A 15,703-nucleotide genomic window follows, 5' to 3' on the forward strand; every position below is an offset into this window, starting at 1 on the left:
CAGAATCAATCCCGAGCACTTTCGGGGCACCCGCGAGAACAAACAAAGTACTCCGAGAGTAACCTGAGTCCACCACCAATCCCGGGGAAATCTCCGTTAACCCACTCGTCAGTAGACACGATGATGAAATTACCGGATAAACCCGTTTGACTCAAGATTCATTGCCCACCAGTTTCTCGCTTTACACCTTCACTTGATCTAAAAAATACATGTTTGTTATAAAAAAGAGTCTTCCCCAAAAGCAATCCATCGTTGGATACATCAATCGTTATATTTGAGTGAAACAATAAATGCATGTAGACTATACTACACTCCCTCCAGCTTGCAATTCGCCGATCTCCCTCCGGTACGCAATTTCAACTGACAAGTCCTTTCACACTTCATTTCTCTCTCCCTCCCTCCCTCTTTATTATTGCTCTAAACTTTGATTATTATACTTCAATTCTTTCTAGGGTTAATTTCTGATTCAGAAGATAGAAGACAAATGGTGAGAGCACCCTGCTGCGAGAAGACCGGACTGAAACGAGGTCCCTGGGCCCAGGAAGAAGACGACATTCTCGTCGATTACATCAACAAAAACGGCCATGGAAGCTGGCGATCTCTTCCTAAACAAGCTGGTATATATATCTTCTTTTTGGAGGTTATATACTTATTATTTCTATTCTTCTTTTGAATTTTGATGTTTATCAAAATTGCTAACATAATAAATATGTTGACCGAAGTTTACTTTACTTGAATAAAAAAAAAAGCAAAAGGTAAAGTAACCTTTTCAATGTTCTTGGTGAACCTGCTGTGCTAGGGTTTCATAGTAAAATGGAGTGATATCTTCAAAAAGGGTTAAGAGTGATTGAGTGATATTTTTAGCGCTAATAATTTAAATTTTTAGGTGCTTTTAAAAAAATAAACATGAATTATGTGTTATTGTAGTGTTAGAATAGAAATATAGAGGATCCTGTACATTAATCCACGAGTGTGAGAAGTGTATTATAACACTATATATAACACCATAAAACACCGGGTAACACTATGTAACACCATATAATACCATATAACATTATATAACAAATATAACACTATATTTTGTCTGATAGCACATCTATGATAGATGTATAGTGTTATATATTGTTATATAGTGTTATATAATGTTACATGGTGTTACATAGCGTTATACGGCGTTCATATGGTGTTAAATAGTGTTATATATAGTGTAATAATACATTTCTCACACTTCTGGATTAATGTACACGATCCGTACCCATAATAGAAATTATTATAATTAATACGTACGCTAACATACTCCAACCCTATTTCTTAAATCTACATTTTTTAACCCCAGGTTAGACTTGAATCCTCACTGTTTATGGGAGAGACGCTTTATTCCAAAACCCTAGGCTAAACACCTCTTGGTTGCTTAAAACATATGTTACGCTGTATGGTGTGGGCTCACGTCTCTTGCCACATCATCCTATAGCGCCCCAAACACCAATTCTAGGGCGTTATGGATGGCTTCGCAAGGCAAATAATGAGCGCCATAGGGATGATTTTGCCCCCCCCCCCCCAGTAGCCAACCAATCAGTTTTTTAATTTCTTTTACCTTTTGTTTATATAGTTAAAAAGGCTTTAAAGTGGGTTTCACTCCACACTGTATAAGTTAACAATTAAGCCCCCGTTTATGTGGCACAAACGTGACATAGATTTAAAGTGATAAAGCCCTAGCCTAGGGCTTTATCCAACACCATGCAGTCTTAGAGACATTGGTGGCTGCCACCCAAATTTCATAACAGTAAAGGTGGCGGATTTAGACTTCAAATGCTAAAATGACAAAAATATAAGATAACTAGGTTAGAACTCACACGAGTATATAGGAAATATTAGTTTTTCTTTGTTAACAACCAACAAAAGTCCGATCATCTGGGTAAACCCAATGTAAGAAGGGCACCCACGCCTGCGAACGCAGACCACGTTGGTGACCCAGCCAGCCACCCTTTCAAACAAAACCCGCCGCCCAAAGACCCACTATGATAAACCACTGGCTCAACCCTATGACCTCCATCTTGGAAGTTCTTACGCCAAATGATGAAATAAAAGAAACAAGAAAAAAATGGGTTCACATTAATTGCAACACATGGGGTGTATTAGTAAGTGATTTGTATACGATACAAATAGATCAACCGACAACAAAAGGCACAACCATACAACGCATTATATATGGTTGTTGTGACGGAAGTATTATGGTGAGATGCTAGTCACCTCCTACTTGTTAAATGTTCACCATATGTGGTGGACAAGGAATACTTTATATAAATCAGATTAAGTTCAAATATATCAAGTTCAAAACTTAGTTAATATTAAAACTTAGTTGGAACCATACAAGAAGGTCAATTCATAAAACATAATCATATATTTAACTATGATCAAAAGCCATTTCGTCTAGTAGTACCAAGACGATGTGTAAAATTATGTATCTTCTTGACCGTTTGGATTCTAGGTGGATAATGATTTGAAATTAAAAGTAAATTAGATTGCTATTATAATCTTTTTATGTATAGATATATTTAACTATGAACTAAATCTTCACCTTGAATCAAAAAAGATGTATTTTTCCACACCATGTTGTCTTTTTCCTACTTTATTTTGGTGAAGGTGTAGGCTATTCTTTTTCTTGCTTACTACATTTAAAGAAAGGTACACTGTGAGCTGCCTTCTGCTTCTGAGTTATGGCTATAGTCAGTTGCGTCACTAATACGTCTGTCAATGTTGAATGTTCACTTGCACACAACATGTTGAATTAATTGTCTTAATTAAGATGATTAATAAACGTTATCTTTTGTAATGTGTATATTAGCAATCTCTTAACACAATGTTTTATTTTAACATTGTAATTGTTTCCCAATTGAGAATCTTAATGTGGATAAGTAACTACACTAAAACCTCTATAAATTAATAACCTCGATAAATTAATAATCTGTCTAATCCCAACTTGAGACCAATACAAAATTGGATCCAATCGATAAAATAATAAGATAATAATTTTTTTGAAATCCTACTGTATATATATTGTTCCTAACAAAATTCTAAATTAAAAATTACTAAAAGATTCCAAGTTGTAAGATTGTCTAGTAAAAATGGGGTGATCTCTCTTACACTCACATAATAGTTTTCGTTGTTGATTGGTAATGGTTGATTTTTGAACACCTTTTAGTTTAGGAGCCATAGTTGATGTGATTTTAAAACTTTTCAATGGAGATTTTATGGTGATCAATTTCTAACCATGTTTAATGTACTATACATGGAGAAGAAATGTGCATTGAAACAGTGGCGGATCTAGAAAATAGTTATAGGAGCAACGTTTCAAAAAAAAAAAAAAATCTATGGGGGCAACAAAATAAAAAAAAACGGTAAATTTTCAAAAAAATTACACTACCACCGGAGCGTCAAGGGTAGCGGGAGCTACCCCTTGTTATAAGGTATATCCGCCTCTGCATTGAAACTTATTTTTTTAATTTATTTTTTGGTGCCATGAACTAACTTTTTGTATTTAAAAACAATGAACTTGACAAATTCAATTAATTTGTGAATGTACACTGGACTTGGAAATTTACAAGGTCATACGTAAAACCACTTTAAATTATTAATTTATTGATATAATAATATCTCGTTAAATTAATAAAATATTTCGGCTCAACATTATTATTTAGAGAGCTTTTACGGTATAGGTCTATAGTGATGGATTTCACATCCTTTTAGTCATCATATAATTACTTAATTAGCGCGCATACAAGATTTAACGTCTCTAAATGATGTTTATCACCGGTACATGTGTTTTCCCTTTCGTGGTAGGCCTTCTTCGTTGTGGGAAGAGTTGTCGTCTACGATGGACAAACTACCTCCGACCAGACATCAAACGCGGCCCCTTCACTGCCGAAGAAGAAAAGCTCGTTATCCAGTTACATGCCATTCTTGGCAACAGGTACCTGTTTGGTTTTCTTAGTTTCTCACAATCACAAGTGGTTAATACATGTTTTAATGATAGTTTGCATCATATTGGTATCGTTAGTATGTTAAATATGATTGTGAAAGTTAAATTTTTTAAAGCTAATCTAATATGCTTTCAAAAACATATTTAATACACACCTTGATGCCTATGCCTTTTCTACCTTTCTTTTTTAATCGAAACCATTTTTATTGGTTACATTGCATAATGGGCGAAATTGTCACCTCGTGATCGAATTACATATTCGGTTTTCGGCCGAACCCAGTTACGGTTCGGGTTTAAGAAACTCAATTCGGTTAAACTGATGTCGGATTCATATATGTTGAACTATGGATTTTCCTATGTGTACAACCATTTAACATTTAGCACATTACAAAATCAAGGAAACCGAACCCAGAAACCCGAAACCCGAAACCCTAGCCAAATCATGACCCATCTTGTTTAACTTTGGGTTTTTCGGTCTGAAACCGAACCAAATTAAAATTCAGTTTTCAGTTCGGTTTTTACCATTTTGAATTCGGTTCTTTTTCCGTTTGACCAAGAAATATTAGTGAAATGGAAAAACCCTAACCAATGAACACCCCTAAATCCTAATTCCAGTGATTGTGTCAAGTGTGTAAAAGCAATGGTACATCAAAGTTTAGTGTGTTCACTTTAGTCAAACTTCTATATCTTCAGGTGGGCTGCAATTGCTGCTCAACTACCAGGAAGAACCGATAACGAGATCAAGAACTTATGGAACACTCACTTAAGAAAACGACTCATGTCCAAGGGCATTGACCCACAGACCCACGAGCCGTTTTGTCCAGAGGGTTCAACAAAACGACTCCCTGCCTCTTCTTCCACCCGCCACATGGCACAATGGGAGAGTGCCAGGCTGGAAGCCGAGGCACGACTCTCAATGGAATCGTTGGGTTTGTCACAACTCACATCGCCCAACAAGATAACCAACACCGACTATTTCCTACGTGTTTGGCACTCAGAAGTCGGTGAATCTTTCCGTAAGGGGAAACCCATTTGCTTCAGTCCAGCTTCACAGGCCTCGGTCTCTAGCACCACCACTGATATGGGGACCAAACTAGACCACGAACCAGATACGGGACTCTCGTGCGTCACAATGAAAGACGACTGCAATACCTTCAACCCGGGTGTTACAAACCCATCGAGCCCGAATGAAATGGAAGATTCATCCGATACCGTACTGCAGCTGTTCTTTGATTTCCATGGGCACAATGATATGAGCTTCTTAGAAGCGTAGTTCAGTTAAAAGTAGTCCGCTTTCACGGGTTCTGTTTTGTTAGTTATGTTTAACCCGTCTGTATGAAGACTAAGTTACTTTTTACCACCGTCTTCAGTGTATTTTGATTAGTCGTGAACAAATCAACATGCTGAAGTAAACTTCATATAATATATAATTATATATAGTTACGCAATTCGCCACAAAACAACTATGTTTGTTCTTCCTATACAACATAAAAAAAACAAACGAACTTCGAATGACCAACAAACATAAAAGAAACTTACGAAGATGTTTTAAACTTTGAGGTTGAGGTCTTCACACAATCTTGCTAGATTCTAAATGCTTTTTAACCTCCAAAGCAACCCAATAGCTTCTTTGGAACGGTGCCAGTAGCACGATATTTGGCAGCCAATTCCTCTGCTTTCAACTTGTCTTCACCTTTCTTAGCCTCAACCATCGCTCGTTTTTCTTCTGCTTGTTTATGAACCAAACCAACTTTGTTTTTCATCTTTTCCCCGTATTCTGCTTTCTTCTTGTCATATTTCTCCTGCTCATATGAACGAACATGTGAGTTTTGCAGCACATGATGAGCATTTCATTTATATATGCTATTATACAAGTCTACAACAATATGAAGGTGTTATATGGGTTAAAGTAGTTATTGATCCATAAAGAGTACCTCGATTTGCTTCAATTTAGCTTCAATATCAGCTTTCTTTGAGTTTTCCCATGCAGTTATAGCGGACAGCTCTTTCTGTGCCCTGTCGATTCATTTACAAACAAGTGACCAAAATGATTAGTTCACTTGGTTAAGACTGAACCAGTCTGAACCATATAGCAAGTGAGTCAAGTTCACTTGGTTAAAGACTCAACCAGACTGCACCATATAACTCGACTCAAACAAGCAAAATCTCATTCTGACCCAAGCTTGCAAGTTAGTTAATATGGCAGATCAGACCTATAATCTTTTTCAAAGATTCAAATAAAAGAGTTTATTTAAAAGAAATAAAAAACTTACTTGTTTTCCGCCTTGCTCTTTTCAGTTTCCTCCCACGCCTTGATGAAAGACAATTTCTTCTCCTTGTCAATCTCAGACAACGCAACATCTGAATTCCAAATTCGAAACAAATAAATAATCCAATTGAATTAAGCATCAAACCGAACAGACGTCTACAAAAAGCGTCTAAATGGTGTTTGATATCGACAATTCGACGTACTTACCTCTATCAAGAGAGCTCTTTGGACCTTTCTTCTCAGCAGGAGCTGCAGAGTATTCAATCACAAATTAATCAAAAACAAGTTTTTAACAAGAATCTTGACACCCAAAAACTCAGATCCAAACAAAACAAACTATAACTATTTCGATCTCGTTTACCTTTAGCCACAAGAGCCATGACTGACAATCACAACAAGTAACACTAGAAGTTTCTACTTCTTTCTCAATATGCTAACACAATAATGAACAAAGATCACTGTTTATAATGCCAACATATTCCTCCATTATTTAAATGCAATAAGGACTAATTTGTGGGGCAAATAGCAATATCACCTTTTAAAAAATCAATTTTAGAATATAGAATTAATCCTTTTTTTTTTTCAAAAGGTAAGGAACAAACAAACACCAACAGAACATAAGCATCTTATTTGTTGAGAATCCATTACAGTGAAGCACCTTCTAGTGGCCATCAACATATCAAAAAGCTAGAGCTAAATGAATTCAAATTCAATCAAACATACTGCTGTCAAATCTAATTGCAAATTAGTAATTAGTAATTTAACCTAATTATAAATTATGATTAACTAATATGGAGAATAATGAGAGGAAAAGTATACTTTCAACAACTGCAAGTGGCTTCGGATCATCCGCTTTCGTTTCCGGTACAACCGGAGGGTCCAGCGGCGCCTCAATCTTCTCCGGAACTGGAGCCGGTGCTGACGTCATATCGGATTCGAGTTTTGTGGGTAGTTCAGTGGCCATGATAATGAGATGAGCTTGTGAAACAGAACCTGAATGGGAGTTATTGAATTAATTTTATTTTATGGGGAGATGTTATTAAGGGATTGGGTGTATCGGCGGAGTATTATAAGGAGTGTGGAGGCAGAGTGTGAGCCGTTGAAAACGATAATGATGATGATCGGAGTGTGTTATGTGTCTATCTGTTGTTGCTGCCGACAGGTAAAACGGGTAAATCACGCGGATTAGTTTTGGTCGACCTAAAACGCTGTCGTTTTGATGCTTTCAGTTTTGTATGTAAAGAGTAAAGACTAAAGTTGTTGGCGTTATCCAAAAACTGTATTTATTTTAAAATTAAATAAATAAATGCATTGATATTTTGAAACGATGAAAACAAGGTTATAAGAATTAAGATATACAATTTACGTCACAGGATGCTTATACAGTGGTTAAAGCACCGCTGTAAACTCCCAGCTACGATTTGGGACTAAGTGATTAGAATTTGACGTGTCGAACCTGTTATAATTGTTTTTTCGCTTTCTTCATTTTGTATGCTTTTCAGCGGCTTGCTGACTATTTATATATAGCTATAAAGTGGTTTTGCCGTTCAAAAAAAAGATGCTTACACACTAGGTTGGTAAAAACCGTGTGCTGAAGCGGGGTGTTAAAATTTGTAACGTTCGTTTTCAACAATTTGCATTCACTCCATGAAAAAAAAAATCAAGTTCGATAAAAAAACTAGTAAGAGAAAAAAACATTAAAGCGGTTTTGACAACTTGTACGTTTGTAATTTGATGACTTGTATATTATCATAAACAACTTTGTTTTCAATCAAACTTACAATGAGACGAAGATAAAAATTAGTGTGTCACAATAGTATATTCAGAATTATATCAAATATCATATTTTTAAAAGTTATAAATGAAAAACCAAAAAAAAATATATATATATATATATATGAAAGTGCACATGTCATAACATGATTAGTTTAAAAAAAAGGTAAAAGTTTAAGATGTTAGGGGTAAATTTAGAGTAGGTTGGTGAAAACCGTGTGCTGAAGCGGGGTGTTAAAATTTGTAATGTTCGTTTTTAACAATTTGCATTCACTCCATGAAAAGAAAAAATCAAGTTCGATAAAAAAACTAATAAGAGGAAAAAAAATGACGAGGTATGGTACTGGACCTGACCCGAGCGGTCAGACTTTCCTGCTATTTATCACTTTTATAGTAATTATATGAGTTAAATGCACGGATAGTCCCTGTGGTTTGCCCATTTTTCACCTTTAGTCCCTAACTTTCTAAAATTACATCTATAGTCCCCAACTTTTGAAATTTTGTTCCCGGATAGTCCCTGGCGTGAATGAAAGTTAGTTTTTGGTGTTAAGTGGGTGTGAAATGACAAAATTACCCTTACTATTAAAAATAACAATAAAACATTAAAAATTGCCCTTACTTTTTACCCTCCCCACCACCCACCCCCTCCCTTTCTTTCTCTGTCTCTCATTCACCACCACCCCCAACCTCCTAACACCACCCCCAACCTCCTCCACCACCACCCCCAACCTCCTAACACCAGCCACCACTTCCTTAAACAATCACCGAAACCACCACTCTCCGGGTCGGGGTCATCATCCATTTCCATTTCCTGAGAGAAATGGTCCTCAGGGCCCAATGGGTTATAGCCAAGGAAGTCGTTCACATAGTCGGCTGGGTTGAATTGTCTTGGAGAGTAGGGGGATTCAGAATGATGAAATGAATGAGATTGCAAAGAGTTATGCGGTGGGTATGATTCATGCGAATGGTGAGATTGGTCCGAATGGTGAGAGTGTTCGGGCTCATTTGGAGCAAATGGTCCGAAAGACGGATGAAAAGATGGCGAAGAGCTGAGCGAGACTGAGTGTCTTGCCGGCTCGAAGGGTTGACCCCACATATCGCGGGAGTCAGAGGTGGAAAAAGACGCCGATGGAGTGCGTCTATGAGATGGTCCCGCAGATGACGGTCCTCCACGCATGGGACCCTTGCCACGTCCTCTTAGTCTTGGAGGCATGATGGTAAGCTTCCTGTTGAAACAAGAACACAAAATAAAACAAAACAGAATAATAGCAAAGGAAAGATAAGGATGCACCCTAGGTCTTTTGCCTAGACTCGAGAGTCTAAGGAATGTGCTTATTGTGTCATTGAGATTAAACACAAAAGGTTAGTGTTTAATTCGCTCAATGTTGGCTCTGATACCAACCTGTCACACCCCAATAATTCCACGTATTACCGGTGGGCCCGGTGGGGAGTATCGTGACGTCGTTGATATCATCATTGTCAACATACACAAATATATAGCACAGCGGAAGGCTGGGTAAATAAACTATTACAAACCATACTGTCTGTCGATGTTTGAATACGAGAATAATACAGACTGGAATGTAATAAGATCCACAGGCAGATCATAAAGTACAAAGAAACAAAAACTACAGACTCCGGGTATCTATGGGATTTGCAAGATCCTCTACAACACCCTATAGCTCCAACCTATTTCGATAAGTACCTGTCAATTCAATCTTTAGGAAAATACGTCAGTATACACTGGTAAATACAATTTAACTGACTCGTTTTGAAAACATTTAAGAAAATTGGTTTAAATGCACAAGGCACAAATCCTTTATAACTTGGGACAATGATGTGCGTGAAGTGTGTTATATTTTTTATGAGTATTTAAGCCCCTTTTTACACTTTTAGCCAAGTTTTAAATTTATAAAACACGATATTTACTAACACTAAACACACATATGGGCAAGTGCACCCATCGTGGACGTAGTATAGTGTTGGTAAGATACCGAGGTCGTCCAAGGACACAAGAGCTTTTAGTACCGGTTTATCCTCAACGTCTAATCAAATCATAAAGTTAGAAAAATGTTTTAAACTAAGAAAAATAAAAACTAACTAAATGCTGAAAATAAAAATAAAATAAAAACAGATAGACAAGATGAATCACTTGGATCCGACATGTGTATTAGTATAACCTTTGATTATTTTTGCACTTTTGCACTTGTTTAAGAGATTATCTTAGTTATTGTAGTAGGTAGGGGTGCAAACGAGCCGAGCTACTCGCGAGCTACTCGAGCTCGGCTCGAAAAAAAGCTCGAACGAGCCGAGCTTAAACGAGCTCGAGCTCGAGCCCGAGCCGAAAAACAAGCTCGTTTAGTAAACGAGCCCGAGCCCGAGCTTCGCTTATCGAGCTCGAGCCGGCTCGCGAGCCTAATCGAGCTTTCTATTTATATATATATATATATATATATTTTATTAATATATTAAACATATACTTATATAATAATAATTACCATTTATATAAATATAAAACATAACTAAATTATATATATAATAATTATTATTATTAATATAAATTAATTAAAAAATACTAAACGAGTCGAGCCCGAGCCGAGCTCGAGCTTGAAGAATTACATTCGAGCCGAGCTCGAGCTTCAGAAATAAAGCTCGAATCGAGCCGAGCTCGAGCTCGAGCTTTCATATGTTAAACGAGCTCGAGCTCGAGCCTGGTCGAGCTCGGGCTCGGCTCGGCTCGTTTGCACCCCTAGTAGTAGGCCCCTCTTTTGAAGGCGACGTTACCCTCAACCCAGTAGTTTGAGTCAGCAAGGATACAATCCTAAAGGGTCGGATTATTGAAAGATAATGAATTAAGTTATTAATGCAAATTGTGGTAGGCCCCGCTTTTGGCGGCGACGTTACCCTCGGCTAAGTAGTCTGAGTCAGCAGGGATACAGTCCTAAATAGCCGGGTTATAGTATTAATAGTAGTTAACTTATGAGGGGGTCAAAGAGTTTGGATCCCCGCCATCCAATACCTATGGGCATTGAAGGAGATCCTACTAAATTTAACCCAGGTCCCAAGCAGGACCTCTAAACGCTGAACAAGGGCAAGACCCTTACCAAACCGTTCCCTTAACCCCCGACCAGGTAGCCAACATACCTCCATATAGACCGTGGAGATATGAATGGTGAAAATCTTTTATTTTATATAGACAGTAAAATAATGCCAAGACACCACGGACAAACGATAAGGAAAGATCACCTTCAACATAAGTAACTAGTTATTAAAGTCATTAATACAAAACCAAATAAAAAGTGCAAAAGATTAAAAATAAAAAGTATTATACTAAACACTTGTCTTCACCGAGTGATGTAAGAGACTTAGGCAAACATGGCCTTGATTGTCAAGAACTCTTACGATCAATCTTGGATCCCGAGACGACTCACACACTCTATGATGGACAATGGATGATGGTGGTGGATGATGGTGTTATGGTGGTGGTGGGTGGTGGATGAAGTGTGAGAGAGGTGGTGTGCCAAGGGATGAGAGAAAATGAAGCCAAGCTCCTCTATTTATAGGCTGAACAGAAGGCTGGACACGGCCCCGTATCCGCTGGACACGGCCCCGTGCCCGTCTGACATTCTCTCTCCTCATTAATTGTAATTGCGAATTACAATTAATGCGCCTGCTGTACTTTCACCACGCCCCCGTGCCCGCTGGACACGGCCCCGTGGTGGGCAATGGAAGCTTCTACTGCTTTGTCTTTTCTGCTGCTTCCTGGGCACGCCCCCGTGTTCGCTGGACACGGGGCGTGTTCAGACTCTGTTTCTTCTCTTTTGCTTTGGGAGGTGCCGTTGAGGGTCCGGGCAGTCTACTTTTGTTCCTTTTCTTGTATTTATGGTAGAATTAGTTGTCTTTTTGCTTCTTTTGTGATTTTGAGCTCATTTCATCCTGAAAATACAAAAGGAAGACAAAAACACTCTTTTTCCAACATTAGTACTTAAAAAGGGTTAGTTTTATGCCTTAATTGATGTGATTTATATGTTGCATTTTACACACATCAAATACCCCCACACTTGAACTTTTGCTTGTCCTCAAGCAAAACTCTTTAAATGTGGCTTACACTCCCAAATGGAATAGGTAGAAGAGAAGTTTTTAGCTTGTCCTAGAGTGTCGGGAATCCAAGGTCTTTATAAGTTTTATTTTTATTTATTTACAATCCTATTCGTTATGATTTATTTTGAACTTTTCATAAGATAAATTACTTATTTGGGCATAGCATGCCTTATTAAAATTCTATTTATATACAAGTTCACATACCTCACGGGAGATCACTCAACACTCGGCCGAAGGTGTATATTTTTAGTGAATCACTCGAGAGCGGCACGGAACTTACGCCTTCCATAGGCTTGCCAAGCAATCAATCCTCCTCCTTTTTAACTTTTTACCTTTGTAAATATCAAGAGGACTTTTGGGGTTTAGGGTTAGGCTTGGGTTAAAGGTGGGTGGTTGGGTTAGTGGTTAGTAAAAAGGGCGAAAATCGTAAAAAGCGTCGGTTTTCGTAAAATACCTTGTTTTTAGTGACTTTTTATTTTGAAGTATTTCTCCAAACAAGCTTTTATATAGCTTTTGTTTGTTTTTGACTTCATCATCATTTTTTTTTTTCGATCGTCACATAAAAAGGTGAGTTTACGAAAAAGAACGAGATTGTTACTAAAATAAAGGGTGAAAAAAATAAAAAAAAGTTTTTGGTGGGTAAAAAGGGTTTTGGGGTAATGAAATGAAAGGTTTAGGCTCAAAGGGGCAATCTAGGGGGATTTTGGGTAGGTAGTAAAAAAATTGAAAAATAATGGTTTTGAAAGAAAAATGGTTAGTCCTAATGCCTCCATCATTTACTTACTTGGGTTTAAGTTGGTAAGGACCGGGAATGTATCGTCGTGGCAAGTTCTAGATTTGTAAGAACCGAGCGGCTATTCACACAAGAAACGAAAAATGAACATTTAGTCTAAATATGTATATTTTTATGCTCAATAAAGGCTCAAAACTCACTTTTGTGGGAATGGGTTTTTATGTGACCAATTATATATAATCGAATTTTTAACTAAGCTTGTCATACCGTTTCATAATTTTCTTCTGTTGGTTCTTTTTTTTTTCACGACGCTATCGGTTGTAAACTTGTAAAAATATAACCTTTTTAGAACTTGTTATTCCCAACTTAAACTAAGACAAGTAAATAAAAAAAATGAAAAAGTTTTTGAAAAAATTTGGGGTGTTTAGCGGTTCCAATAGAGTTTTGTGTAAGGCTTGTGTTTAGGATTTTGCAAAATTTCAAGGTTTTAGCATCCCCCCCCACACTTAAAGTACACATTGTCCTCAATGTGTCCAAAAATAATGTTTTTGGTAGATTAGAATGTGTAAAAGTGGGTTAAAAAGCAAAGATTTATGTTACTGGCATCCTGGACACGGCCCCGTGGTCATGTGCCAGTAACAAAAATTATAGAATTGAAACAGAAGTCTGGACACGGGGGCGTGTCCGCTGAACACGGCCCGTGTCCAGTTACCTGAACTGGGTGATTTTCTGCAGGAGCTCAGCACGGGGCCGTGTTGGTTGGGCACGGCCCGTGTTGAGCCTTCTGTGATGGAGATTTTTGTCGGGTTCTCTGTTCTTCGTGCATGGTTCCATTTTTCTCGTTCCCTTTTTCATCCATTACCACCGTGAGTGTGTTTTATACTCACGACAACCATCAATCATAAAAACCATCATAACATTACTAATCATAGAGAGACATTACATAAAGATAAAAATTACATAAATATTAAACTTATGGAGTTCTAGCCCTATGTTTTATTTTAATTTAGCAAAATTTCCAAGAAGCTACTAATCTTGGTTATATAAGGCTTTTTAGAACTCCTACTTCCGGGTGTGGTTCTCCTCATATGTCGGCAAGCCACTCCTCTACCTCCCTTGGAAGGAGAAAAGATGGCTCGTTCGCATTAGTTTGAGGAGTTTCAACTTCCGCTGGAACTTCTTGTGGGTTTTCCATGGGAGGCTCTGCGGGAAAGTCTTCCCACCCGGTAGGGTTGTTAACACCGAGTGCCATGTTCCAGTCTTGTTGTGGAAGGACTGGTTCCATAGGAGGTGCTACCAAAATGTTTAACCTTTGGTGCAAAAGGTTAATCTCTTGGAAGCTGCTTTCAAGTCCCATTGTAAGATCGTTAATACGGTCAATGAGGACCTCCTCTACTGACGTCATTTCGTCGAGAGCTTCCCTCAGTGCTATCACGTAGTGCACAAGTGTAGCTTCAACGGAGGGCCTCCTTCCCCTTCGGCTGTTTGAGGAATGAACGGATGATGTTTCGCTGTTTTCACTCGCCATTCTACGAAAAATAAACCAAAAGCAGTTTATATGACGAAACAGTTTCTGGACACGGCCCCGTGCTCATTGAGCACGGCCCCGTGTTCATCTTTCTGCAGAATTTTGGTGCAAGGAATCTTGGGTTTTTAAGTTATTTTCTGAGTTTATGCAAGCTTTTTGACAGTAAATAACTCTAAACAATGTTACATAACATGTTTTTACCAAGATTCCATGATCAAAACTCATTGTTCCCTACCACAAAGATTGAAAATTCAAACTTTTTATGGTAGTTCTTGAAGAAAGATGAAGAAGAAGGAAATGTCTAGAAGAGGAAAGGACAAGATGGGTTGTTGGAAACTTCTTTTAGACTTACCTAGGATTGTTTGAGAGAAGATTCCTTCAAATCTCTGTCCCAAGTTGGTCCAAATGTGCAGGATTTTTGGCTGCATTTATAGAAAACGACAGCCTGCTGGACACGGCCCCGTGTCCGCTGGACACGGCCCCGTGTGCAGACAAAATTCTGACACAGTTTGTCCGTATTCTGATGTTCTGATTAGAAGGGAATCTTGTGGTGGACACGGGGGCGTGTTGGCCGGGCACGGCCCCGTGTCGGAAAGCTGTTTTATGAAGTTTTGTCTCTACTAAGGAGCTAATCTATATCGGGTGGCTCTTGACTTGTTGGAACAACCCCAAAGTGCCTAAGGTACCTTAATTGTCCTATACTAAGGCGAGAACGCAAGAGGTTATCGGTGAGGGTAATTCCTATTTTCATTCTAGGTGGACAAGTTAAACCCTTTCCCGGGCTCTCGTTAAAGAAGGTGTATGCCGAATCGCTCAGGTCTATGTATGCACCGAACGAAGTCGATGGGGAGTCCTTCACGGCACAATCGGCACAGGGACGACTATCGTCCACGTCTTTTCTAGGTAAGAAGGTATTTTCGGGAGCAACGAGGTTGTCGGAATGCGGTTCCAACATTTCCTCATGGTCATCATCTTGGGATGGATCTAAAAAATCCTTCCTAAGTTCTTTTGACCAATTGAGAAATAGTTCTTCTAGTTGAAATAACTCGTCAAGGAGCATTTCTCCTAGAATATCTGGCTGGGCGCATTCGAGGGAGAAATAGTGCTTATTTTTACTTTCGCCCCTCTTAAGGTTACAAGGAATCGGTGGGTCTATATAGTGGGGCCTACAAGTGAGAAAAAAACATTTTAATTCCTCATGTTCGCCTCCACATATTCGACACCACAAACCATAAGAGTGCCGAAAGTAAAAAGAATTACTATCACTCATGTTTGTGTCAGAAATTACCAACCGCCGGGATCTAACGGTTCTGTTTTCAG

The 15,703-nt window shown here is 38.3% G+C and overlaps 2 protein-coding genes across 3 annotated transcripts; one reads left to right on the forward strand and one right to left on the reverse strand.

The window, feature by feature from the left end:
* Nucleotides 1–203: 203 nt before the first annotated feature.
* On the forward strand, nt 204–5,353 carry LOC110937651 (transcription factor MYB17). The gene is made up of 4 exons (XM_022180103.2): nt 204–346; nt 453–617; nt 3,841–3,970; nt 4,673–5,353. The coding sequence occupies exons 2-4, from the start codon at nt 485–487 to the stop codon at nt 5,250–5,252; spliced, it is 843 nt and encodes a 280-aa protein (XP_022035795.1). The 5' UTR covers nt 204–346; nt 453–484; the 3' UTR covers nt 5,253–5,353.
* A 27-nt stretch (nt 5,354–5,380) lies between these two features.
* LOC110937652 (remorin) lies at nt 5,381–7,445 on the reverse strand. 2 transcript variants are annotated; one of them, XM_022180104.2, is made up of 5 exons: nt 7,068–7,445; nt 6,456–6,497; nt 6,253–6,340; nt 5,914–5,995; nt 5,381–5,781 (listed from the first exon to the last, which is right to left on the reverse strand). In XM_022180104.2, the coding sequence occupies exons 1-5, from the start codon at nt 7,210–7,212 to the stop codon at nt 5,581–5,583; spliced, it is 558 nt and encodes a 185-aa protein (XP_022035796.1). In that variant the 5' UTR covers nt 7,213–7,445; the 3' UTR covers nt 5,381–5,580. The 2 variants fall into 2 exon arrangements, with proteins under 2 accessions (XP_022035796.1, XP_022035797.1); XM_022180105.2 differs by having other exon boundaries at nt 6,610–7,223.
* Between the last annotated feature and the right edge of the window lie 8,258 nt (nt 7,446–15,703).

The sequence above is a fragment of the Helianthus annuus genome, chromosome 4 (assembly GCF_002127325.2).
Source record: "Helianthus annuus cultivar XRQ/B chromosome 4, HanXRQr2.0-SUNRISE, whole genome shotgun sequence".
In the NCBI taxonomy this organism is placed as follows: domain Eukaryota; kingdom Viridiplantae; phylum Streptophyta; class Magnoliopsida; order Asterales; family Asteraceae; genus Helianthus; species Helianthus annuus.